The sequence below is a fragment of the Cenococcum geophilum genome (genome assembly GCF_001692895.1).
Source record: "Cenococcum geophilum 1.58 unplaced genomic scaffold K441scaffold_106, whole genome shotgun sequence".
Taxonomy (NCBI): Eukaryota; Fungi; Ascomycota; class Dothideomycetes; order Gloniales; family Gloniaceae; genus Cenococcum; species Cenococcum geophilum.
In genome coordinates, this window is record NW_027137664.1 from 139,104 (window position 1) to 166,625 (window position 27,522).

At 35.2% G+C, this 27,522-nt stretch overlaps 4 protein-coding genes across 4 annotated transcripts; all 4 read left to right on the forward strand.

Annotated features, from left to right (window-relative positions):
* Nucleotides 1–10,641: 10,641 nt before the first annotated feature.
* K441DRAFT_671661 (uncharacterized protein) lies at nucleotides 10,642–11,498 on the forward strand. Its single transcript, XM_067650449.1, has 2 exons — nucleotides 10,642–11,333; nucleotides 11,443–11,498. The coding sequence occupies exon 1, from the start codon at nucleotides 10,823–10,825 to the stop codon at nucleotides 11,084–11,086; it is 264 nt and encodes an 87-aa protein (XP_067496379.1). The 5' UTR covers nucleotides 10,642–10,822; the 3' UTR covers nucleotides 11,087–11,333; nucleotides 11,443–11,498.
* Nucleotides 10,959–12,043, forward strand: K441DRAFT_22557 (uncharacterized protein). The gene is made up of 3 exons (XM_067640615.1): nucleotides 10,959–10,970; nucleotides 11,042–11,662; nucleotides 11,696–12,043. The coding sequence occupies exons 2-3, from the start codon at nucleotides 11,132–11,134 to the stop codon at nucleotides 11,774–11,776; spliced, it is 612 nt and encodes a 203-aa protein (XP_067496380.1). The 5' UTR covers nucleotides 10,959–10,970; nucleotides 11,042–11,131; the 3' UTR covers nucleotides 11,777–12,043.
* Nucleotides 12,044–13,277: 1,234 nt separating this feature from the next.
* K441DRAFT_649446 (FabD/lysophospholipase-like protein) lies at nucleotides 13,278–15,366 on the forward strand. The gene is made up of 4 exons (XM_067646946.1): nucleotides 13,278–13,653; nucleotides 13,705–13,882; nucleotides 13,934–14,194; nucleotides 14,243–15,366. The coding sequence occupies exons 1-4, from the start codon at nucleotides 13,587–13,589 to the stop codon at nucleotides 15,150–15,152; spliced, it is 1,416 nt and encodes a 471-aa protein (XP_067496381.1). The 5' UTR covers nucleotides 13,278–13,586; the 3' UTR covers nucleotides 15,153–15,366.
* Nucleotides 15,367–16,037: 671 nt separating this feature from the next.
* K441DRAFT_597265 (uncharacterized protein) lies at nucleotides 16,038–16,226 on the forward strand (the record flags this gene model as incomplete). The annotated part of the gene is made up of 1 exon (XM_067645053.1): nucleotides 16,038–16,226. A coding segment is annotated over one exon (189 nt), but the record flags the coding sequence as incomplete, so codon positions are not given.
* Between the last annotated feature and the right edge of the window lie 11,296 nt (nucleotides 16,227–27,522).

The window sequence follows — 27,522 nt, forward strand, 5'->3', positions numbered from 1 at the left end:
CAGTAGTCCTAGTAGTAGCCGTGCTTATTCCTCCTATACGCTACCCTTAGGCCTATAAGTACCCTTAGGTCTAAAATTAAACTTAGGGGGAATAAGTATATAGATAGATAGATAGATAGATATATTAGGGTATAGCGCGTATATATAGAAGCGAAACTAGTGCTCTTACCTCGCGATAGAATTACCTACTAAATTAGGTAGTAAACCCCTAGTCCTAGGTACTATATCTAGTTAGCTTAGGCTAGATATATACTAGGTATAGAGTAAGTATACGTAATTAAAGTACAGGCGTCTATATACTCCGAAATTCTTAACCCTAAAGGGCTACGGCTATATATAGTATTAGTACTATATATATATTATATATACACAACCTACCCGGGCTTATATAGGTATTTAGTATTCTACTAGCTACTAGAGAGAATAAAACGCTTTAGGGCACTATATTATATTAGCGTTATATATATATAGCATATACTAGGCATATACCTCTTCCCTATAATTAACTCCACGGCCAACGTATTAGTAGTAGGGGGGTTAGTTACTATATATAGTAAGTATATACCTTTAGTAAACTGTATAGTAATATATATGGGCACCGCTATGCTCGTTGCGGATATAGCGGCGGTACTATAACCATATTAATAGGAAATAAAGATGCTATATATATACGGAATATATACTTAGCTAAGCTGTAAAGACCCGGCCGTATATTTATATGCCATTTACCACAATATTATAGCTATGTTTATTATCAGTATATGCTATATTTAAGGTGTAAATATACAACCTATACTATAGAGTTAACGGCAGATAGTATAAAGGTAGGGTTAGGTAGGTCTAGTTTACGCTTAGTATATATACACTCTTTGCATAAAGCCTCTCTGGCACCTACTTATATTATCTTAGACTATTATAGCTAGGGCTATATAAGGTTAGTATATACTATAGCTATATAGCTCTAGATTTACGTACGCCTTCTACCTACTACTACTACTGCGGCGTATACTTTATCTACTATAAGCATATACTTTATATACGCGTTCTCTATAACTAACCTAGTATTACCTAATTAGGGTTAAAGTTAGGGATTAAACCTATACTTTGTAACGGAACCTTATAGGAAGTACTACGGTGGGTCCTGTTAATAGGCTAGGTGTATAGGTGATGCAAACAAAGTTAACAACGTAATAACAACTAGTGGAGTGGTTGCCCAACAGATTAACTCTAATTATATTCTGAGAATCACTATAAGGAAGGAACTATCTAGGTAGGGACCGTAGTCCTTTAAATACACGACCGTACTCCTAAGAAATCCTTCTTATACGTGATATACGTATTATACGTAAGGTACATAAGTTCCTCTTATTCCTCTTGTTTAATATATAGCATATTATATAACCTTAGTTACTATTCCTCGTTATATAGTTCTACCGGTTCCATTCTAGACCGTGCTCTTATTAACTAACTAGCTTCCTCTAACTCTCTTCCTAGTAGTTGTAGCATTGTACTTAAAGCGTCCGTAACACTATTTCCCTCCTCTTTATCTTCGTCCTTAAAGATCCTTAACATCTCTAAGTTTTTTACTAGAGGTGTAATATCCGTCTAATTAATTTAGTTAATATTGTTACTTATTATACCTAAAGCATCTTCTTCTTTATACGCGTAACGTCATGCTCGCACTATTGCTGCTATATTGTCGCTTAGTGAAATTATACTATCTTTATGTTCTCGTTATGCGAAAGAGGGGTTAGTTTATATTGCGCTAGCGAGTCCCTTATCTTAGCAACCCTCCTTTTACTTAAAGTGCACTAAAGCAAATATTTACTCCTCCTATAATATTTGCTCTACTTCTAACGCTAAGTATGCGCGTCCTATAACTCTTAACAGTTGTTAAGTGCCCTAGTTAATCTATCTTAGGGTCTTATATTTAAACTGTCGCTATAAAACTAGATAGTAATCTAGCGTAGGCCCTTACTAAGCTTAAGCGTTCTCAAGATGCGGAACAGAAGGCTCTAGATACTCGCATTGTGGTGTCTACTTAGCTGCTTCGTCTTAAGAAAGTGCGTAAGAAGGTCCGTTTTAAGGAGTAGAAACTTATGGAATAAGGTCTATAGGAACTTAGTAATAAGAGGGCTAATCCTCCCTCTAAGAAGGAAATAACTCTAAATAGCTTAGTAGCTGTTCCTCCTAGGTCCCCCTTAAGTAACTTATTCTTTAACGATCCTTCTTTATTAATATTGCCTAACCTAATCTCTTTTAATACTCCTGTACCTTTCCTATAGCGTTCTTTAAATTCTCTAGTGGTTCCTAGGTAGTCTTATTATAGCCTATCCACTTAACCTTATACCATGTTTTATTGTTAACGTCCTTATAACTAACAATCTTTAAAACTTACCATTCGTCTTCTTCCTATCCTCTGTATATATCTGCCTTATAGATTAATAGTTTAACATTCCCATATGCTAGCTTTAGCATTGCAATATACTATATAGGGTAGATCTTCATTTTGGCTAGTAGGTTTAACTTAAATATAACCGGTGAAATTCTTTATGTAATTTCAAAAGGTCTTAGTCTAACATAGTCCAACTTTTTACTTAGTTATTAACTTTTGAAATTTTTATATAGTAGCCATACTTTATCTCCCTCCTTAAGATCTGGTCCCTTAGATCTCTTAGCGTTATAGTACTTTTTATTCTCTATTATACTGTTTTAGCTGTTTTTATAAGGTCTATATAAAGATTCATTAATGTCTCCATTCTTTACTTAGCTATGCTACTCGTTTTCTTTACTTAATATAGCGATAATAATGTTCTTAGCTTATATCCGTAATTCGCCTTAAATAGTAATATACCCATTTCTTCCTGTAGTATTGCATTATATATAAACTGTGTAATTAGTAATAACAATACCTAATTATTCTATGCGTAATTAATATAGTGTCTTAGATACTGTTCTAGTGTCTAATTTAATCTTTTTATTTAACCGTCTGTCTACAGATAATATACGGTGGAAGTTGCTGCTTAAACTCCTTATTCCGCCAAGAATACCTCCTAAAATACTACTATAAATCTTAGATCTCTATCTAATATAATCTTATCTAATACTCTATGTCTTACAAACACTTCTTTAATATAGATTCTAGCGATATTTTCCGCTAAGATTTCTTTTATACATGCTATAAAGTATCTCCACTTTATAAGCTTGTTTACTATTACTAAGATCGCATTATAATCTTATCTGGTAATAGGGTCTCTTAATTTTGGTAACTTAACAATAAAGTCCTATAATATAACCTCCTATAGTTTTTCTAGTATTTCGACTGGTTATAGCCCTCTATATAGCTTATGTCTCGTTAGTTTATTTTTTTTAACAATCTAGATACTCTCTAGTAACCCTTCTAGCGATCCTCTAGATTTTATTAATAATATACTCCTCTTAGAGTCTTAATACTAAGCCCGTAGCTCCGTTATGTCCTTAGGTTATTCCCTTATAGAAATCTTCCATAAAATGTTCTGCTATACTTCTTGGGATGTATATAGCTTCTCGGTTCTTATATATATCTATCTATAGATCTTCTAGCTATGCTTCTAGAATTCTTTATACCTAAAAGCTCTTTGGTGTCTTATAGATTCTTTCTAACTTATCTTTTTAAGTTACTGTAATTTTCGGATAATTGTACCTAATTAATCTATCTATGTCTTTTCGCAATAAAGCTCCTAATGGCTTTTTATCATTTTATAATTCAGCCTTCCTACTTAAAGCGTCTGCTCGTGCGTTATCTGTACCCTTAGTATGCTAAATCTCAAAATAGTAGTCTGTAAGTGTCTCTGCCCATCTAACCTATCTTTAGTTAAGTTCCTTTATTATTAGGAATCCTATTAGGTTCTTATAATCTGTCTTAACTATAAATAGTTTCTCTGTTCCTTATAAGAACGCTCTCTATTTCTTAAGTGCTGTAACTATACCTAATAACTCCTTGTTATAGATGTCATAGTTTAACTCTAGTGGTATTATTTTTCGACTATAGTATGCCACTAGGTACTATCTATCTTTGTATTTCTATATAAAGCATACTCTTAGTATAAAGTCTAATATATCTATCTTAACAACCGTCTCTAACTTTAGTTGGTAGATTTTAAGGATTAGTTCCTAGGTAAACAACTCCTTAAGTTCTTTAAATAACTTCTTTTACTCCCCTTCCTATACCTATAGTTCCTCTTTCTTTATTAATTAAGTAAACGGCTTAATGTTCTTTAGCCATTATACTATAAACCTCCTATAGTAATTGCAAAACCCTAGAAACGATCTTAACTGTATAACGTTCTCTAGTTCTTACCAATTCACTATAGCCTCAATTTTCTTCGGGTCTATGCTTAATTTGCCTAATTTAATAATAAATCCAACAAAATCGGTCTTCCTGGTAAAGAGCTCGTATTTCTTAATTACTACTAGCATCTGTTCTTCTTATAGTCTCCTTAAGACCCATTTAACGTATTCCCCGTATTCTTCCTTAGTTATTAAGTAGATAATAATATCGTCAAGATATACCATAACAAATTCATCAAGGTGTTCTCCTAATATACTATTAATTCGCTTTTAGAACGTCGCTAGTGCGTTTATAAGCCCGAATTATATAACTAATAGTTTATACAGTCATTCCTTTAACCTAAAGGCTGCCTTCCATTTATCGCCTTCCTTAATTCTAATCTGATAGTACGCCCATCTCAGATCTATCTTTATAAAGATTTGCGCGTTACCTATCCTGTCTTAGATTTCGCTGATTAAGGGTAAAGGATACCTATCCTTTCTTATAATGCTGTTTAACTATCTATAGTCGATACATAGCCTTAGTTTTCCACTTTTCTTTAGTATAAACAATACTAGATAACCTACTAATGATTATAATGGTCTGATATATCCCTTACATAAGTTCTCCTAGATAAACTCTTTAAGTGCCTATAACTCCTTTTCCGTAAGTTTATAAGTTAGAAAGAACCTTAGACTTATTCCTGGTTCTAACTCTATCTTATAATCCCATACTGCGTATTCTAATAGCTTTTCACTTTCTAGTAACCATAGCTTCTTGCTATATTTGTGGTATCTCTTTAGTATATAATCTAACCCTTTCTTAGTTTCTTTATATATTGCTCCTACTTAGTACTATACCAACTTAGTTTATTATCGCATCTTGCGGCGTTAAGTATCCCTAATATTAACCTAACCTATAACCCAATCAATCTTTAGATTATATTCCTGTAACTAAGGCATTCCTAATACTGCCTTATCATTTCCTAATAGTAATATGTCAAAAGACATCGTAACTTATCTCCCTTTAATGGTTAACTAAATAGGTCCTGTTTTAAGGTTAATAATGCCTCCTCTATAGGCTATCGGATCTCCTAAAATTGTTACTAGTAGGTAAGGATATTCCTTCTTTCTGTATAGTAATCCTATTCTTTTAACTACTATTAGCAAGATATGGTTCCTTATTGCTTCACTATCTATTAATACCTTAAACTGCTAATCTTGCTATTTAACTCGCAAATTTAGGTGTTAACCTTAAATTCCTTTAAGGGTCTAAGGCTCTACTACTAGTTCCCTCTAGTCCTATAGGCCTCCACTTTTCCTAACTATTAGCTGCTAGATCCTATTTATACTTAGTCCACTTTTAGCCAATACTTAGTTCGCTTTTTATCTTTAATATACCATAGATAGGTATTTTCTAGACATTCCCACCATTGTCATCTATCTAGGCATTCTTCCATAAGGAATCTTCCTGGCTAAAGTATTAAGTCCCCTTATTCTTAAACTTCTACTAGGTGCCAACTATACATATACTTAGCATTTCGATATTTCGCTTCATCCGTTATCCAATATATCCTTATTAGATACTTCTAGTTTTTATTTTTAGGTGCTCTATATATATTGCACGTATTATCCATATATGCGATCTATGCCAATATATAATACGCTTAGTGTCTTAGGTCAACTCTTAGCTTATCTTTATCCTTAAGTTTAACCCTTTCTTGTATTAATCTAAGCGTTATAACTTCATTCGCAGGTACTAAAATTCATCTTTCACTTCTCTAGTCCTCTAATTACTCCTCTAGATCCTTTAATGTTATAATTAAGGCTCCTTTAATATAAGTTATAGCCTTTTCTGTAATCGGGTGGTCTTAGACAACTTTTTCGTCTAACTATATATAAAAATCTTCCTACTTATCATTATGTCTTTGTCTATACCACTTTTAGTATAACCCTTTAAGTATATATAGTATATCCGTAAGAAAATATCTCTTTATTGCTACGTCGTAACAGCCTTTTACGTGTCGTTCTTTAAATCTAGTTAGAATCCCTAGATCCTCTTCTTATTCCAATTCAGTTAACCATTTGGCTTTTAGTGTGCCTACTTTAGGTCTATTAATAATTCTTTATACTAGCGCTCTGTCCTTTATACATCCTAATATGCTAGATCTCTTATCTAGTTTCTATTCTTACCATACAGCAATTCTTGCTCTAAATTCTGCCATGGTTTCTTTCTTATCGCGTCTTACAAGTAGATCTTTAAAGTCTTCCTGCTTTTTAATCTAAGTATTAACTTTCTAATCTTTAGGTTAAATACTGCGTTCCTTTAGTAAGTCTTCTAGGTTTATATGCCTATTGCCTAATCTAACTACTGTTTGTATTGCAGATTCCCTAATCTGTAAAGAAGCCTCTCGCTTCTTGTTTATATGTGTCCTTATTCGCGCTCCAAATTCTTAACCCCTTAGATTCTTTAATCCTAAGCTTTCTAACCTAAGTTTAGCTCCCGCCTTAGTCTAACTAGGCGTCTATAGTATTCTTATCTTATCTTAAGAGTCTTAAATCTCACTTATCTTGTTTTAAGAATCTTATACCTCTAGGAAACTCTATCCCAAGCTTATTCGTATATTTCTAAACTAAGCTACTGCCCTACTCCATCGGTTTTCGTCCGTTATAGGTCCTTAGGTATACCTCATCTTATCTTAAGAATCTTAGTCGTCTTTTATCTTATCTTAAGAATCTTAAGCCTTTAGCCTTTTGCCTTTATCAAGTGATAAATTAGCACTAGCAATCGTCTGCTTACTTAATCTCTATAAGATACTCTTCCTTTCGTTTTATAAAGCGGTAGATGCCGTATCCAACGGTGTTATAATACCCGTTACTAAACCTTGCTCTATAGCGGTTTTAGTCTCTACTTCTAATATAACTTCTTTAAGGTTTACACGCTCTTAGTAAGCTGCCTTTATTACCTTATCGTCTGTAAATGTTTCGCCTATATCGAATTCGTCATCTTTAATATCCAATCTACGTAATAGTTCGTTAGTTCCTCTACACTCTATAGGTTTTAGCTCCTATAGCTAATAGCTTACGCCATACTTAGCGTCTTTATAAATTCGGCATATATTATTGTAGCAAAATACAAAACTATTAATTAAATATTCTTTTATTCCTTACAGTACGCTATCGCCCCTCTATACGTGTACGTCATCTACTAATCTGGTTCCCTTTATTACATAATAACTCTAACTATCTTTACAATCCCTAGCGAAGTAACCCTGTTTTCCGTAATTTATATAAGCTCCGTCTCTAAACCACTAACTTTGCTATAGAGTCCGCCTAAACGTCTTCTGCTACTAAGATCCCTAGTTTAGCCTTTGCTCCTTAGTCCTATAATTACTAAATCCTTAACCTCTAGGTTTCTATAGTTTCTTACTTTATCTCTTATGGGTTTCTTTAGTACCGCTTAGGTCTATTAGCTCTGCGCCATTTTATAGTTTCTAATTTAGCTTTAGTCGTTACGTACTCTACGCCTTATATAACTATAAAACTCTATCCTAGCCTCTCTTAGCCTATTCTCTTTGGTAGATTTAATTGTTAATCTTAATCACTTAATCTATTAAATCCCTTAGAGTATCCGCATCTTTTATTAGGATAATTACGTCCTAGACTTTAGCCTTAAGTCCCTATTTATATTGTGCTATAAGCGCCTTATTATTCCATTTAACTTACATAGCTAGCATTTAGAACTATATTATGTACTTAATTGCTAAGGTTCATTACATGATATCTTAAAGTTTTCTTTTTACTATAGTTACTGCCTCCGGATCTCTAAACATTTATATAAGTCGCTCTATAAACCCTTCCCAACTTAAGAATATAAACCGCACCTCTTAGTTAGTGGTCGTTATTCCATTTACCTATATTTCTATAAGGTAAGGCTTAAACCATTTAAGTACCCTCCCTAATAGGAATAGTCCCGCATAAGCTATTCGATCCATAGGTATTAGTAGCTTCGCTCCTTCCTGTATTACCTTAAAGTACATCTATATAAGAAATCCTTTGAGCTTTAATCTCTCCCCTAAAAATCTCTCGATTAAAGGTAACTTAATCTCTACTACCCCTATCCCATTAATCCGTTATTTAAGCGTCGCATTATTTTCTATTAACTAGTCAACTATCTCTTATAGTTGTCCGACCGTCACAGGTTATTATAAGTCAGTATCTACTATACTAGTATCACCTCCTAACCTTGAAGTAGTTGCCGCCGTTAATGGCGTTATAGTAGCTGCTTTTAGTAGCATGTTATTTAACTTTCTGTTAATACCGTAACTAGGTAGTAATTGTGTAACGGAACCTTGTAGGAAGTACTACAGTAGGTCCTATTAATGGGCTAGGTATATAGGTAATGCAAACAAAATTAACAACGTAATAATAACTGGTAGAGTGGTTGCCTAATAGATTAACTCTAATTGTATTCTAAGAATTACTACAAGGAAGAAACTATCTAGGTAGGGACCGTGGTCCTTTAAATACACAACCGTACTCCTAAGAAATCCTTCTTATACGTAATATACGTGTTATACGTAAGGTACATAAGTTCCTCTTATTCCTCTTGTTTAATACGTAGCATATTATGTGACCTTAGTTACTATTTCTCGTTATATAGTTCTACCGGTTCCATCCTAAACCGTGCTCTTATTAACCAACTAGCTTCCTCCAACTCTCTTCTTAGTAGTCATAGCATTGTACTTAAAGCGTCCGTAATATACTTCTATTAGTGTATACTTCTTCTAGGTATATATAAAGTATATACTTACTATAGTGGTACCTAAAGGCGCTAGGGTTAGTGGCACTGGCCACCTACAGATTATTAAAGTCTGCGATTATAAGGCTTATAGTAAGCGTAGGCAGAGCGTATATAAAGGCAAAGTTAAAATATTAATATTGCCCTAGCTAGATATTAGCATATATAGCGCTTATATATAGGCTATGTAGTATATACTTATAGCGTATACTACGGTGTTATAGAGAAGTTCTAGTGCGGCCGCTATTGTTATAGATATGCGACGCGTATATATAGGCCATGTTTTAATAACTTAGCTTACCTACTTTATATAGTAGCTAGCGGAATATATATGCCCCGCATATACATTCCTCGCGTTATATAATATTCACGATTTATTAAATAGTTAATATGAATTTTAATTTTATTAAAAAAAAAATTTTTTTTATATGCGCTGTATATGCAGAAGCTCAGTGGGGTCAGAAGCGGGCTCACAGCTCGGCGTGGTCACGGAAAAACTCGGCGTGGTCACAAAGTTCAACATAGTTAGAACCTTTCTGACCACGCTTAACTTCTAACCACGCTAAGCTTTATATATATGCAGCGCATATATAAACTAAAATATTTATTTTAATAGAATTTAAAATATTGAATAAATAAAAATTAACGGTTTATGCTAGGCATATGCGGGGCATATACAATAATAAAAATAATAAACCAAGTTATTAAAATATCCTATATATGTAATATATAGTCTTAGCATATATAGAGCATATACTCACTCTATATACTCTACCTATTCTACCTTTATATTAAAGAGACCTTACTCCCTATATACTATCCTCTAAAGTATTACCTTTATATTTTATATAAGGTAGGCTATACTATAGTATTTGCTAAGTATATACGTAGCATATACTAACTATATGCACTAAATATGCGATGTATATGCTAACTATATACACTAAATATGCGATGCATATGCTGAGCATATACGTACACCTATAAGAATAAATCGCGGTAGTAAACTGGCTTATTAGTAAGTATATGCTAGGTATATACATAGCATATACCCAGTATATTCTTAGCGTATGCTTAGCACATGCTTACTAATAAGCCAGTTTACTACCGCGATTTATTCTTATAGGTGTACGTATATGCTCAGCATATGCATCGCATATTCAGTGCATACGGTCGCTAAGGTAAATTGTAGCTACTGATGCGCGTTCTGTATGGGCAAAAGCGTGACCACGCCGACCTTTTGCCGGCGGTTCCATCGGTGACCACGCTCAACTTTCGCCGACCCCATCGGTGACCACGTTCAACTTTTCCGTGACCACGCTCAGCTGCACCCCGGTCAGAAGCTGAGCAAGGTCAGAAAGGATGTTGAACTTTGTGACCCCGCCGAGTTTTTCCGTGACCCCCCCGAGCTGTTGGCCCGCATTTGCATCCAACAAAAATCGCTCTCAACGACTGTTGCTCACGATTTGGCCGTCGATACAGCCAAAAATAGAATGCCTCGCTCGCATGGAATGCGCAAATATGATGTACTGCATAGCCTAGCGATTCCATCTGCGATAAGTTGCGATTCAGTGTGGTGATCAAGGCAAGCAAAGTGACCGTGCGGGCACCAATTGATAAAACCCACTCTAGCTTTCAATTCTTCTGGGTTGATCTTCTTCTCGATCATTAGCAGACTCTCATGGAAATGCTCACATGTTGAATTAATCAGCCATGGATGTTGCGACGCCTGCACGACAATCGTCATGTAATAGTCTGGAAGAGTGTCCGTCGTCAATCACTGCGATAGTCTCGAAATACATCACTTTAGGGGAAGAGAAAGAGATCCGACGGCAATTTGAAAGCCGCACGTGGTGTCCGGGTAGCTTAGTCCCTCGGAGTGGCATACCTCGCCATACAGCTGAAGAATGGGCAGCTAAACGTGGTCGACAGACACTAGCCCTCGCAATGGGTCCTCTTATGGATCGAACAGATTAAAACCACACCATTTCAAGCAAATCTCGTGAGAAGTGGTCGAAATATATGAAAGGAGCTTCCGCGATATTTGCCTGGTATACCTCACGCAGCGGATTGGTGACGATTTTAGCGCCTCCACCACCCGACAAATACCACCCTTCAGGACAAAGCACATATCAGCTGGTTGAAGAACCTATTATTCGCGAAAGTATCAAGAATACTCATGCCGGAATACGTGTTGTGATGATACATCCTACAGTCGTACAAGCTAAGGATTTCAGCTACGAACTATGGCCGGTTGACGAAACGCAGACTTGGATCGCCAAATTTGGCACATGTTTTACGAGAGTGATTACTTGGAGAAATGTGAAACTGACTAACAAAACTTCCGGAGCCGTCAGCACTGGAAGGGTCGATTCGGATGACCAGCCTATACTTTCGATTTTCGAGGAGATAAGAGGGGAAGCAAAGGCAAAGAAGATGGAAGAGGCAAAGAGAATGGAAGAAGCAATGAAAAGGAAGGAGGCAAGGAAGAGGGAGGAGGCGAGGAAGATTGCGGAGGCAAAGAAGAGGAAAGAGGCAAGGAAGAGGGAGGAGGCAAGGAAGATGGTGGAGGCAAGGAAGAGGGAGGCAAGGAAGATGGCGGAGGCAAAGAAGAGAAAAGAGGCAAGGAAGAGGGAGGAGGCAAGGAAGATAGAGGAAGCAAGGTAGACGCGCACTATCCAATCATCGATAGACAATGTCACCATTTAGCGTCACACGGCTGATCATTATTACCTTGCTCCTAAAACAAAATGGAGCACATGGACGTTTAGGAAAAAATGTCTCTGACAAATTCTCTCAAATACATCTCGAGCGGATCCGTTCCGCCATGGATGGCATACCTCCGGGACCGACCACAAGTTGACAGCAAGTGACATTATTATGCGACGGCTGTTGCCTCTACAATGCCAGGGATTTGGGTAGTTCAACCATGTGGCTACTAATAGCGTGCTTTGCAATCGGATCCAGCAATGTCACCTCTTCCAAAGATTTCATGTAGACATGTAATGTGGGTATACTCTTGACTCAGCGGCCTCTAATATATGATATCCTAGACATTCCATTCAGCAACGCTCCGTAACATACAGATGCCCTTCCTGTCCTAACAGCCTGCTTTTAAGCACCATGTCCCAAGGAATCGGCACCGATGCAACCTGTGATGCCGTGGGGGTAGCGTTTCCTATGCGAGGATTCTCCAACTTGAAGCGCGTGTTGCCCTTGGGCACATGAAACTCTGTAAACGTGGGCGCGGTCGCTTCGTCTGGGAAGAGAGTAGTTAGGCTAGATGTGCTTAAATCACGGGAGTGTATGGACGTGAGTAACTTGCCCGAGTACCGTCTTCGCAACTCCCCGCGGTTAAACTTTCTTATCGTTTGCGTCTCGGTTTGATAGACCAGCATATTTTTGTCGCTGATCTGAGCAAGGGTCTTCGCCATGACGTTACAGCGGTTTTGACGACACTTGGCTCTTGGCTGAATGTAAAGGTGTTCTGCTGTAGCTTGATAAGATGAAAAGTAAAGTCGAGCGCAGAGCGAGCTTGTTATGAAGTGAGGGGGTAAAGACGACTGCGTTGGCGATTGACGGTCTGTTGGGTGGAAACCTACTGAGTGGGCTGCAGACTTTTTATCTGACGCCAGCTGGCGGGTTACACAGCCCGGCAGTTTCGTTCGTAACGATGTGATCTTGGAAGCTGTAACGTATCGTTGTCGCGAGAGTATCGTCATACCGGTTTTACTTGGTAATGAATCTTGGCGTACAATTTCCTGAATTAACAGGAGTTAACGTAAACTAACCTAGTATGCTTAATATATATAAGAATGTAGCTAAGCCTGTCTAGTCAAATCTTATTTAGGTACGGTAGTGTTTAATCTAGTATAACTAGCCTATAACACGTTGGAGCGATAATTAATTAAAACCCTATAATATATCGGTCATCGGGAGCCGAGTTATCTTATATATAAGAACTGATTCAGGCAGCCAGGTCGTAGCGTAATAACCGGAGTTATCGTTATAATGGGTATCGTAATTGAGAGTGGCGTCTGTATTATTTATTGCTAAGCCACTCAAGTCCAACACAGCAAGACCTCGTATGCACGGACCGTCCGACACTCGATCGACTTTGCTGTATCCCTCCTTGGACCTATCACCCTTGGTGCCGCTCTCCTCATGACTTCCACTGCGTCAGACGCACATTGAAGGCGTTGTGAGAAAGCAATAATTGGAACGCCGCCCACTGCCTTTCCGTCCATCTCGCTTTATGTTTTTCCGCAAACGTCGGGCAATATTGAGAGCGGTTACGGACTCAAGTTTCATTGGCTCTAGAAATGGGCTGGAATTATCGGCTTCTTCTGCTCGACTGCAGGACAGTATCTGGATTATTGAGGCTGAGAATGGATCGAATGGGCAGCTCTGCCCTGGTATATATGTCTTGCATGCATCTCGCACAGACGGGCTTTCGATTCTTTAGTCAGGCATTATCATGGCGGCAAATGCCAATCCCAACCCTGCACCGCCAAATCCCTGGGCCCCACTTGTACTCTCTCTAGGTATGAAATCTACTTTGAATACACCATGAGGAATCTGACGGATGAAAATAGATGGTGGTGGGATCAGGGGCCTGTCAATACTATACATTTTGCGCGAAGTCATGGAACACATCAAGACGTTAGATGACGCTGATACCCCACAGAATCAGATAGAAGGAGGTGTTCAGAACCACGACGTTCCCTTGCCCTGCAATTACTTCGATTTTATTATTGGCACCAGCACGGGAGGGTAGTGTAACAGTATTGCTTGTCTGCACGAACGCTGCTGACGTGTGCATAGCCTGATTGCTATTATGTTAGGACGCCTGCGAATGGGAGTTGATGATAGCATCAAACAGTACTGGATATTAGCCAACAAGATCTTCGTCCCTCCCAAAAAACGAAGATATTTTCAACACTACTCCAGGCGCAAGGTTCAGGATGCAGCACGCGAAGCCGTTATTCAACACTGTCGCTGCCACCCTAACAATGGACCTTGTACTGGCTATGAGCTGCTTCGCCAACATGACTATGCTGAAGGTGTTAACAGGACCTGTAAAGTGTAAGTGCGCCCCTTTTTTATTGGGCCATGCTAACTTTGAGGCTTTAGTGCCGTGGTAACAGTTCGCGATGGAGGCGCTACTACGTTTCAGAAAGAGAAATCTGCTGATATCACAACACTGTTCCGATCGTACGATCATAGCGCACGACCCTCAGTCATTGGCCTTGAATACAACCCACGGGTATTACAACGTTCGGTGTTGACCATCCCAACCGCATGCTCATGCACCTCTGCAGCTCCCAGTTATTTCAAAAGTGTGGAGGTCAACGGGAGACGTTATATCGACGGCGGTGTGGAAGAAAACAACCCAGCAAAGGTTGCATGGAATGAGGCCCTTCAAATGGTTAACCCAGGTGGACTTCCAGCACAGCTATTTCCGAAGGCTCTGGTCAGCATTGGAACGGGAAGAACTAAAGCCCAGAGCCGCTTTGGGTGGACTTCTTTCGTCCAGTGGACAGTCAAAAATATTACCGAAACGCAAAGGAACCATAACGACGTGACAGGGTTCGCAGCAGCGCAGCCAGGTTCGAGCTATTTTCGTTTCGACGTCCCTCACAATCCTCACGGGCTACCATACAAAGGACTGGCCGATATTGGCCTGGCTGAATGCGAAAAGAAGCGGATCAAACCTGTAGTACCTGCACACGCTGGTGCTGCTACACCGTTGACACAGTGTCTTCAACGAGTGGAACAAAGAGATGGCCCGCTCAGAGCACAAGCTACAGAGACACAGAAAGGAGGATATAAGCCTCAAAAATACCGCTATGTGACTTTTAACAAGTTACGTGATCGTACAGCCTTATATTGTGGTGTTGGGGTTAGACCCGATGGAACTAATGTTTTAACGGATATCCAGAGCTGTGCACAACTACTTCGGACTCAAAGTCTGGCAAGGAAAGCAGGTAACCAGCAGTGGTGGAATGGTTTCAGAACTCATCCGGATCCGTCCCACAATTAAGCGGCAGGGAGTGTGCGCTGATTCCCCGATTAAACGCACAGTGCAGATTAAAGGGTTTTCATTACGTTTTAAATATCCGGCTAAATAGATTTGCGAACTTCATTAAGCCGCTTAGCGCCACTATGTCACATCCGTCCAATAATTAGCCACTTCAGAAATCTTGGAAGCTGTATAATTAATTGATCGTTGAAAAAATCTCGAAATCCGAATCCTGCCTCTTACCTTGCAACTTAAAGTTCCTACAGTTGTCCAGAAGCTTGTCCTTAATTGCCGCCAGCGCGGCCTTAAGTATTTAAGAATTATAGGCGGCTAAAAATGGACAGGCCTAAAAATAGTTTCTTTTTCAGGGTCGGGCTCGGTCCTACCTCGCCCTTTATTGCTCCTCACTCGTTCCTTCCTATTATCCTATCACGATAGTAAGCTAAGATGGATAGAGCCAGTCAGGTACTAGTATAAGGTGTTCCTCCTGGCGTGCCTAATTTATACTGTGCACTAGCAGATTATAGTAAGGTCGCTTATACTACTCTCTATTACCGTGATTGAGGACGACGGTTAATTGAGGAGAAGGCTAAAAGCTAATAGTATCTTACCCCATCCGAAGTTAAAGCCGTTATTGGTTTCTTGTTACAAATGGCTAATTTTAGATAACTTATGTGATTAAAGTATATACTTTCTATAGCCTTTAGTACTACTTACTAGCGCTCTATACTTAATAGACTACCTAAGCCTCCCGGTAGAAACTGGCTAAAGGCTTTTAAGAAACGCTATCTATAACTAAAAGTAAGAAGAGTAAAGGTGCTGGACCGGAACCGTTATAAGAAAAACACTTATAAAAAGATTATATATTAGTTTAAAGTAATTAGAGATATATTATAAGATTTAACTATACTAGTAGAGAATATATATAATATAGATAAGACTGGAGTAATACTTAGTATATTAGGCTCTATTAAAGTCCTAATAAGTAAGGATAATATACAAGACTATAGAGGCGCGCGTATTAGGCGGACAATGGCTACTGCGATTAAATGTATTAGCGGTAACGGTAGGTATTTAACACCTATAATTATTTAGCCAGCTACCACCTATTAAAGCAACTGGACTACATTTCCTACTCCTAAATAGTAGTACGTATGCTCTAAATCTAGATATACTAACTCTAAGATTAGTTTAGAGTAGCTTAAGTGTATATTAGCCCCCTAAACTAAAGATCGAGCTAACTAGAAACTTTAAGTGCTAATTAGCGACAGTTTCGGGATATACGAAACCCTTAAGATCCTTAAGTATTGTTTCGCAAATAATATTATTCTATATTAACTACCCTCTTATACCTCCTATAAGCTCTAACCCTATAATATTTTAGTATTTTCCCTACTTAAGTTAGCCTATTATAAATAACTTAAATAACTTAAATAAGGAGGTGTAAATATAATTGGTAAGTAGTATTTTATCTCTCTATATAGCCCTATAAGAGAAAGAGCGTTTATAGCTAAGAATATTAAGGCCGGTTTTACTATAAGCGGGTTAAGGCTATTTAACCTAGATAGAGTACTTAGAGGTATACTAAAACCCCTAGCTAAACTAGCCATTCTAAAAGCCGTTAAGGGAGAGGTAGAGCATTATCTATAGGATAAGGTACTATAAATACTTAACACTAGTACTAGTAGAGGCACTTATATTACTATAAAATCTAATTATTAAAAGGGATACTTATATGCTTAATAAGATAAATAAAAAGAGCCTATAAAGGTATATGCTCGCTAATACTGCCTAAATATCCTTTACTAAGGGTGCCCTTTGGTAGAACTAAATTTAATTCTTAACTACAATTAATAATAAAGCTAAAGTTTAATAATTAACCAAATTACTAGTACTAGGGAAGGCGAAGGTTATAAGCTATAAAGACCTTATTATAAAGTGTATTAAGAAAAAGGCTAAAGAATAAGCTAAAGTAAAGGGAGAAGGAAAGTATAGATATAAGCGTAAAAGTTTTATAGAGGCAGACGCCCTAGAGCTAGGCGCCCTAGAGCTAAGTAAGGTAAAGCGTAAATAGAAGCGTAAGAGTCTACTAGAAGTAGGTGTAAAGGCCAAAGTTATATATATAGGTAAAGCGCTAGAGCTAGTAAGGGGCCTAATAGTAGCGTAGGCGAGCGAAGTACAAGTTGCTTTAGTAGCGCGAATAGTATAAGATTGTCATATAAGTAGGTATAGAGGAACAAGGTAGAGGTTTGCGAAGAACAAGGTAGAGGTTACGGAGAACGAGATTATAGCAGTAGGGTACTTACGCAGGTAGTGTAACCTATTATATTCCTGTATAGTAGAAGTTAGTATTAGTTACTTACTTAGCGCAATAATATAACGGGAATTATTACACACTATCTTCTACTAGTTATTAGCTTAGTGGAGTTTAGTCCCCTACTCTTATCTAAAAGTTATTATTATTAGAGTTACTGTTACAGACCTTATATTAGCAGTAGTAGTACTACTAAGAAGAGATATAAATGGGTTAGTTAGGGCAGTATAGGAGGAACTGGAACCGATCGAGCTATAGAACGAGGGGTAGCTAAGTTACGTGGCTAGTTACGTTATAAGTTTAGAATGTAGTAATGTAAGAATATAGGAATGTGGGACGTACCGACGTACTGACGTACTAACGTACTTAGTATATTTCCCAGGCGCAGTATTATATATTTAAAGGACCATAGTCCCTACTTAGATAGTTCTCTTCTTTATAATAAATCTTAGAATATAATTAGAGTTAATCTATTAGGTAACTACTCTACTATTATATTTATATTATTAACTTATTCTTACCTATATACCTAGCTTATTAATAAGTCTACTGTAGTATTTCCTATAAGGCTTTATTATATATTTACTACTAAGATTATAATATTAATAAGTTAAGTAATATATCACTAAAAGTACTAGTTATAACGCCGTTAATAATAGCAACTACTTTAGGAATAAGTGGAGACACTAGTATACGGGATACTAATTTATAGCTTGTTACGGTAGGTTAATTACAGGAAATACTTAATTAGTTAATAAGTAATAATTAAATACTCAAAGAACAAATTAACGGAATTGGAGTGATAAAAGTTAAGTTACTATTAGTTAAACAATTCTTAGAAGAAAAGTTAAAGCTTAAGGGATTTCTTATATTAATGCGCTTTAAGGTAATATAAGAAGGCGTAAAGCCTCCATACTAATAGACTAAGTAGTCTACGCAGGATTATTCTTAATAGGAAGAGCGCTTAAGTAGTTTAAATCTTACCTTACGGAAATATAAGAGCGTAGAGATATAACTACTAATTTAGAAGTTAAATATATATTCTTAAGCTAGAACGGATTTGTAAATTAACTTATATAAATATTTAGGGATTTAAAGGCAGTTACTATAGTGGAACGGAAGCTTTAAAACCTAGTATAACGAACCTTAGCAATTAAGTATATAATATAATTTTAAACACTAGCTATATAGGTTAAGTGGAATAATAAGGCGCTTATAGTATAGTATAAATAGGGACTTAAGGTAAAAGTCTAGGATATAATTATCCTAATAGAAGATATGGATACGCTTAGAGAGCTAATAGATTAAGTAATTAAAATTAATAATAGTATCTATTAAAGGGAACAAGCCAAGAAATAGTAAGATAGAGTTCTATAGTTATATAAGGAGTACGTAGCAATAACCCTAGAAACTATAGAATAATAAACCAGAGCTAATAGACCTAAGTAGTATTAAAGAATCTAGAAATTAGAATAGGAAACTATAGAAACCTAGAGGTTAAGGATTAAGTAATTATAGGACTAAGGAGTAGAGGCCGAACCAGGGATCTTAATAGTAAAAGGCGTTTAGGCGGACTCTATAGTAGGAAAAGTAGTATAAAGAAGGGGCTTATATAAACTATAAAAAATGGGGTCATTTCGCCAAAGACTATAGAAGTAGTTAGTATAACTACGTAGTAAAGGGAATGAGACTACTTAGCGACATATATGTATAAAGGGATAATAATATACTATAAGGAACTAAAGAGTATTTAATTAATTACTTTGCGTTTTATTATAATAACGCATGCTAAGTTTATAAGGACGCTAAGTACGGCGTAAGCTATTAGCTATAAGAGCCCAAGTTAAGGGGACTTTAGGGTATAAGAGAGTTAGATAAGGAACAGGATTAACTTTATAAACTAGATTAGGACGAAGACGGTATATATAGCTAGCAGTTGGTGGAGAAAGTTCTTACGCACTAGTTCTACCAGGCAATGGAATCTAAGAATTGGAATAATTAGACTATTAGTAGCAATTATAAGAAGAAGTAAGCGACTAATTAGGAGTATATAAAACTTAGATATATAATAGAGGTAGAGAATAATTCCACTATAGAATAGGGAATATTAATAGGGATTAAAACTCTATTAGACACGATGTTTATTACTTTATAAAATGTAAGAGAAGTAGAATAATAAGCCACTTTAGCACTTAATAAAGGCAAAAGGCTAAAGATATAAGATTTTTAGAACGAGGTAAGTAAGATTTAAGATTCTAACTAACGGATAAGAATATAATCTAGCTATCTACAAGAATAGATTAAAGTAGGAAATATAGCGTAAAACTCTTAAAACAAGATAAGCAAGATTTAAGACTTTTAAAATAAGATAAGAATACTACAGAAGCCTAGTTAGACTAAGGCTAAAGTATAAATTAGAAAAGAAGTAAGCTTAAAATTAAAAATCCTATAGGACTAAGACTTCAATACTAGGATAAGAACTATTAAAGAAATTACGAGTAAGGCCCAGCAATAGGATTAAAAAGTTAATACCTTAGTTAAAAATCACGAAGGCTTTAACCTATTAGTAAGAAAAAAACCAGATAAAAGTAGTAAAGAATTTAGGAATAGAATCTTTATATAGTAAAAATAGATGCTAAAAGTAATAGATTATTTAGGGAAAAGAGTACCTATAAGAAGGATTACTAATAGGCCTAAGTTAGGCACGTTAAAAGTAAAATAGCTAATTAAACTGGAAGAAGAAGAGGATTTAAGAATCCTAACTAGGTTTAAAAAACGATATATAAAGGGCTATTATAACGCAGTAATAAAAAGATATTTCCTTATAGATAGACTATATATACTTAAGGAGCTATATTAAAAGTAGTATAGGCAACGATATAGTAATAAGTAAGAGGACTTTTATATATAGCTAGACGAATAAGTTGTCTAAGACTAACTAATTATAGAAAAAGGCATAAATTATATTAAGGGAGCCTTAATTATAATATTAAAAGATTTTAAAAAATAATTAGAGGACTAGAAAAGTAAATAATAAGTCTTAATACCTATAAATATAATAGCAATATTTAGATAAGTATAATAGAGGTTTAAGCTTAAGGATAAGGATAAACTAAGAGTTAACCTAAAGCACCTAGCGTATTATATATTAGTATAGATTGCGTGTATAGATAATATAGATAATATGCATAAAAATCTAAAAGAAAAGAATTATAAATACCTTATAAGAATATATTAGGCGCTAAAGGAGCAATAGTATAGAAATTCTAAGTATATATATAGATAGCATCTAATAGAAGTTTAGGAGTTAGAAGACTTAATACTTTAACTAAAAAGATTTCTTACGGAAAAGTGCTTAGATGGATAATAGTAGTAGAAATGCCTAGAGAATACGTATTTATAGTATATTAAGGATAAAAAGTAAATAAGATATTAGCTAAAGAGCGAGCTAAGTATAGTAGGATTAAGTAGCTAATAGTTAGGAAAAGGGGAGGCCTATAAAACTAGAGGGAGCTAGTAGTAAAGCCTTAGACCCTTAAAGGGATTTAAAAACAACACCTAAATTTATAAGTTAATTAGTAGTTAAAGCATTAGTAGATAGTAAAGCAACTAGAAACCATATCTTACTAGTAGTAATTAAAAGAATAGGATTACCTTATAGATAGAAGAGGTACTTTTACCTATTAGTTATAATTTTAGGAGATCTAATAGCCTATAGAGGAGGTATTATTAATCTTAAAATATGACCTATTTAGCTAACTATTAAAGAAAGACAAATTAAGATATCTTTTAATATCCTATTATTAGAACGGGATAAGGCAGTATTAGGTATACCTTAGTTATAGGAATATAATCTAAGAATTAATTAGGTTATAGGTTAGGTTAATATTAAAGATACTTAATAACGCAAAACGTAACAATAAACTAAGATAGTATGGTACTAAGTTAGAGCAATATACAAGGAAACTAAGAAAGGGTTGTCCTATATACTAAAGAGATACTATAAGTATAGTAAAAAGCTATAGAGCCTAAAAAGCAAAAAGCTATTAAAATATATAGCATAAAACTATAAAATAGAGTTAGAACTAGAAATAAGTTTGAAGTTCTTTCTAATTTATAAGCTAACTAAAGAAGAGTTAAAGGCACTTAAGGAGTTTGTCTAGGAAAACCTACAAAAGGGATATATTAGACTATTATAGTCATTAGCAGGTTATCTAGTACTATTTATACTAAAGAAGAATAGAAAACTTAGACTATATATTAACTATAAATAGTTAAACAACATTACCAGAAAGGATAGATATTCTTTACCCTTAATTAGCAAAATTTAAGACTAAATAGGTAATACGCAAATCCTTATAAAGATAGATCTAAGGTAGGTATATTATTAGATTAGGATTAAGAAAGGCAACAAATAAAAGGCAGCTTTTAGGTTAAAGGAAGGACTATATAAGCTATTAGTTATATAATTCGGACTTATAAATATACTAGCAACGTTTAGAAGTAGATTAATATATTAGGAGAACACCTTAATAAGTTTATTATAGTATACCTTGACGATATTATTATTTACTTAATAACTAAGGAATAATATAGGGAATACATTAAATAGGTCTTAAAGAGACTATAAGAAGAACAGATGCTAGTAGTAATTAAAAAATATAAGTTCTTTACTAAGAAGACAGATTTTATTAGATTTATTATTAAACTAGGTCATATTAGTATAGACCTAAAGAAAATTAAAGCTATAGTAAGTTAGTAAGAACTAGAAAATATAATATAGTTAAGGTTATTCCTAGGATTTTATAACTACTATAGGAGATTTATAGCATAATAGTTAATAAGTATTAAGCTATTTATAAGATTAATAAAGAAAGAGGAACTATAGATATAGGGAAATAAATAAAGAGAGTTATTCTAAAACCTTAAGATAAAATTTACCTAGAAGCTAATCCTTAAAATCTATTAATTAAGATTAGAGATAATTATAGAGATGGACGTATTAGACTTTATATTAGGAGTATATTTACTATAAAAGTATAGAAATACATAGCACCTAGTATTATACTATAGTTAAAAAAAATAACACTACTAGAACTAAACTATAATATTTATAATAAGGAGTTATTAGGTATAGTTATAGTACTTAAAAAATAGAGAGCATTCTTATAAGGTATAGAAAAACTATTTATAGTTAAAACGGATTATAAGAACCTAATGGGGTTCCTAATAATAAAGGAGCTTAATTAAAGATAAGTTAGATAGGCAGAGATGCTAGCAGAATACTATTTTAAGATTTAGTATACTAAGGGCACTAAGAATATAAGGGCAGACATACTTAGTAGAAAAGCTAAACTATAAAATAACGAAAAGCTATTAGGGGCAATATTATATAAAGATAGCGATGGATTAATTAGATATAATTATCCTAAAATTATAGTAACCTAAGAATATAAGCTACTAGAAAGCAGCTAAACTAGAAAAATCTAAGAAGTATAATTTAAGGACCTAGATATAGAGCAATATAAGAATTAAGAAGGGACGTATATACTAAGGGGTGTTATAAGGGAATTTGTTAAAGACTTCTATAAGGGAATAATATGGAGATATAATGGAGCCGCAGGCTTGGTATTAAGACTCTAAAAGGAGTATATTATTAATAGAATTTAGAGCTTAGCAAGAAAAATTATAAGGGAATGCCTAGATTACTAAAGGAATAAGCTAATAAGGTATAAGCTGTATAGAAAGCTATAGCCTATTAAGATACCAGAACGTCTATAGGAGGTAATATTATAGGACTTTATTATAAAGTTACTAAAATTAAAAAACTTTATTACCGAATAGGAATATAACTTAATCCTAGTAATAGTGGACAAGTTAACTAAGTAGGGCTATTTTATAGCATATATAGAAGAAATCTTAGCAGAAGATATTACTAGAATTTATATTAAAGAAGTATTTGCAAAATATAGAGTACTAAATAAAATTATATTAGATAGAGATCTAAGATTTATAGCAGTATTTTAGGAAGTATTCTTAGCGGAATAAGGGGTTCGCGTAGTAATATTAATAGTATACTACTTACAAACGGATAGGCAGGTAGGAAGATTAAATTAGATATTAGAGTAGTATCTAAAATATTTTATTAACCACGCATAGAATAATTAGGTATTATTATTACTACTAGAATCTTGTTGTTGGGGAAGACGCAGCCGGATTTGGAGGTTCCTCCCCCCCGTTTTAGGAGGCTGTTTCTCCTCGCTTAGACCTATATCTATCGCCGCTTTTGTAACATACTAAGTATACTAAGGACGGTAGGGTCTCCCTTACTTATCTACTAAACCTAGAAGCTCCCCAAATATCCCTCGGCGGCTAACGTTATTTAAGAAGCTATAAACGTCCGCCGCCTACCTTTATCCTTATCCTCTGCTAAAAGTACTACCCTTATATAACAAAACCTCCCTTCTATACTATGCTCCTTTAACCCTTTTCCCACAGTAGTTATATATATATTTTCCCCTATTATTATATCGTTTACTTCTAATACTTAATTTCTAGGTTTCTACCTATGGGGTTTTTTTGCCCTGTCCTGCTCTTGTCAGATAACTTATATAGAGCTATTTATTGATGAAATAGGTTGATTAATTAATGATTTTGATCGTGTCTTGACCTAGGGCCCCTGGGCTTAGACGAAGATATTTACAATATACGTAACCTATGCACGTGACTTATATACGTCCTACGCTATAGAGAATACAGATTATCTGATACACCCCCTTAGCTTTGACCTGGTTGAGGACGAAGCTAACTACCTTCTTATGTCTGTTAATGCGTCAATTAAGCTATAATCTTATCTAAATCCTTCCGTCTTGCTCTGATCTTCTCCCTTAGGTCCTCTAATTACTTCTCCTTATTTAGCTACTCCTTAATATCTACTATTCCGATTATATTAACGAAGCTTTAAAACCTCTGCTTAGGTAGGGCCTTTATAAGTTTATTAGCAATTATCTCCTTCGTCGCTGTCTATTGAAATCGTACTTGTCTTATTACGTATTCCTAATATAGCTAGTGTTAATAGATATTAATATGTCGGAGCTTTATAATTAGCTTTGCCATGTCTTTTATAATTAGTTAGAGCGTCTAGGTATTATTACATTTAATAATTAAGAGCTTATTTAGCTATAATATTATTACTTTAAATAGCCTACTAATAAAGATAGCTTTTTTTGCTGTCTATAATAGGGCTAATAACTCGGCTTCTGTGCTTAACGTCGTAACTATACCCTGCTTATTTGCTCTTTAGGCGATTAGTCCCCCGAATAGCTTTATAATATATCCTTATAAGCTCTTTCTATCGACGGAATTGTCCGTAAATAATGCATCGCTAGCATAGATAAATGATTGCGCTTTACTTCTACCATCTCTTCCATCGTCTCGTCCTTTATCGCGTATTTCTTTGTCTTTCCCTCTACCGTTTATTCCTTCCTTATCTCCTCTATAGTAGATTGCTCTGCTCCTTATGCTATATAGGTACTAGATAACTTTGTCTACCGCTTAATAGTGCTCTTAGCTTAGGTCCTAATTGAACCTTACTAGCTATAATACTGCAAAGGCAATATCCGGACGCGTTGTAGTGGCTATATAGAGTACTAAACCTAGTTTTCTCTAATATAGCATTGTAGAAGCTAGTAGGGATATAGGATAGACTAATAGGTCTGTATTGGGGGACGGACGCGTTAGACGGATTATATGGTGATTAGTAGGGAGGAGTTCCGATTCTGCTATAGGAGTGTTTAGAAGACGCCCTCTAAGATCTATCTTATACTGGTTAGCTATCTTCTTAATATAGGCTTCCTAGGATAGCTATAGGAGCCTTTAGCTATAATTGCGTAGTATATAGATTTGTAGGAACTATTTTAGCTCGCTAAGGGTACTTATCTAGTATTCCCTGCTCAGCTCCTTAATTACTTCTTAAGCTTTCTTCTTATTTGTCTTTTGGTAGCAGAAGACAATATTATCGGCGTAGAAGAAGACGACTATTTTACCTTTTAGCATAATGTATAGCTTTTAAGGTACCTCTTTAAAGCCTAATTCGTTTAACAAGCTTGTGAGATTCTTCTGCTATAATAGTGGTAATCGTTGTAGTCCGTAAAGGGCTTTTCTTAAGCGTAGTACTTTATCTTTCTTTCCGTTATTAAATCCTAGCAATAGCTTTATATAGACGACTTTATCAAGATCGCAATAGATAAACGCGTTAACTATATCTATCTATATCGTCTTTAGGTTGAATTTTGCGGTGATCGCTATTAGGGTCTAAAAGGTCGTACTTGCTAATGTAGTAGCTCTTGTAGGTAGGTCTCCTAGGGCCTATTAATTTCCGTATACTACTAAGCGTGCCTTACATTTCTGGAGGAATTTATACTCGTCTATCTTATAAACAAATACCTACATTAAACTAAGGATCTGCTGTCCCTTTGCGTACTTTTTATCTATTTCTTAAAATAACCTTATTTAATGATGAGATTAAAGGTAGGCTTGTTAAGCCTTTTAGAAATAATCTTAAAGAGGATGCGTATTAAGGTTGCGGATTAACTAAGGTAGCGGAGGTAAGTTCTTCCTATATAATCTAATATTACGTATTTTACCTAATTTCAGCTTACTGTTATTAGGTTAACTATTAAGGTTAAACTTTCTTCTTGCTAAAAAGGTGCCGTGATAGGCTAATGTAATCCTTTTAGTAATAAAGTCTTTAAACCTATTATTGCTGGCTTCCTTAAACAAGTCTTTAACTAAGTCATTAGATACTCCCTAAGTATTAAACGCATCTCCTACTTAATAAGCGACGTCTTAATTAGTACCTTATATATCTAACTTTATAGAATACTCGACGTAAAAGGTATATGGAGATTCTTTATCTTTTTCTATTGGAGGTGGCGTATAATATACGTCTTTAAGAGCTTTTATAAGCTTAAGATCTGCTAACTTATTAAAGGCTTAAACTGGCTTATTAACGTCGTCGTCTTCCTCTTAAATTGACGGTTTAAATACTTCTTTATTATCTTCCAGAAGGACCTTATTCTTAGTCTGGGTATTAGGTAGTTAAATCTTCTCAATTAGCGTATTTAATTCGGCGTGTAGATCCTTTAAGATGTCCGTTCGCTTGCTGTTAAAAAACGTCTTTTTGTTAAAGATGATATCCCTAGTAGAGATGACGATACCCTTATATAGGATCCAGATCCTATAGATATTGGTAGAGTTATAGCCGATAAGGTAGCTAATATAGGCTCTCAGATCTAGCTTGCTTAGTCTTTTCTTCTTTAGCTAGGCGTCTAACGTTATCATATACGCCCTATAGCCGTAGGCTTTTAGGTACGCTAGTTGTAGTTTTCTTAATCTCCTATTAGCTAGGAAGGTATAGAACCTTTTATATAGCGATTTCTATCTATTGCTTTCTCGTAGCGTTTAATCTTAAACGTAGACTGTATAGTTAACTATCTCATCCTATAAGTTATGTGGTAGATTAGCAGCAATTCTTATTGCCCGTGCTCTCTTAATAATTACACCCCCTAAGCGTTTAGCGGTACTATTCTGAGCTTAGGTATATAGCGCTAAAGGCTTAAATATAATCCCTTAGGACTATAGCTATTTAAGGGTTATCTTTTTCCCTAGCTCGTTGTCTAATCTAATGGTGTTAACTTTAAGGTTATACCTCAGACAAATCCATTAAGTGAAATCTTTAAGCACTTATAGTGTCTCCTTTTTTTACTATGCGTTGTTATAAAATATGGGAAGGTTCTTTCTAAGAAGGTATTATAGATAAATATAACTTATATAAATCTAGCATGCGCTTCCTTAAGGTCAGTTTAGTTAATATAGAGGTTAAGATAAGGTTTATTAATATTTTATTTTAAGAACCTTCTTAAGACCTAATGCTTAATTTTGGCGAGACTGTAATATTAATATTCTATTATCTTTGGGCCTTAAAGCTTAACTTCTAAGGCATTAAGACCTAAATAATAAAGGCTTATAGGTCCTGGATAACCTAAACGCAGATACTATAGATATGCATCTCCTTTC

What these genes read in the sequence shown, in the direction of transcription:
- K441DRAFT_671661 (XM_067650449.1), top strand. Translation starts at nt 10,823, where the DNA reads ATGGATGTTGCGACGCCTGCACGACAATCGTCATGTAATAGTCTGGAA.
- K441DRAFT_22557 (XM_067640615.1), top strand. Translation starts at nt 11,132, where the DNA reads ATGAAAGGAGCTTCCGCGATATTTGCCTGGTATACCTCACGCAGCGGA. An exon ending in AGGCAAGGAAGAGGGAGGAG is followed by an intron (nt 11,663 to 11,695) that starts GCAAGGAAGATG and finishes AGGAAGAGGGAG; the next exon opens with GCAAGGAAGATGGCGGAGGC.
- K441DRAFT_649446 (XM_067646946.1), top strand. Translation starts at nt 13,587, where the DNA reads ATGGCGGCAAATGCCAATCCCAACCCTGCACCGCCAAATCCCTGGGCC. An exon ending in ATTGGCACCAGCACGGGAGG is followed by an intron (nt 13,883 to 13,933) that starts GTAGTGTAACAG and finishes ACGTGTGCATAG; the next exon opens with CCTGATTGCTATTATGTTAG. An exon ending in GTTAACAGGACCTGTAAAGT is followed by an intron (nt 14,195 to 14,242) that starts GTAAGTGCGCCC and finishes TTGAGGCTTTAG; the next exon opens with TGCCGTGGTAACAGTTCGCG.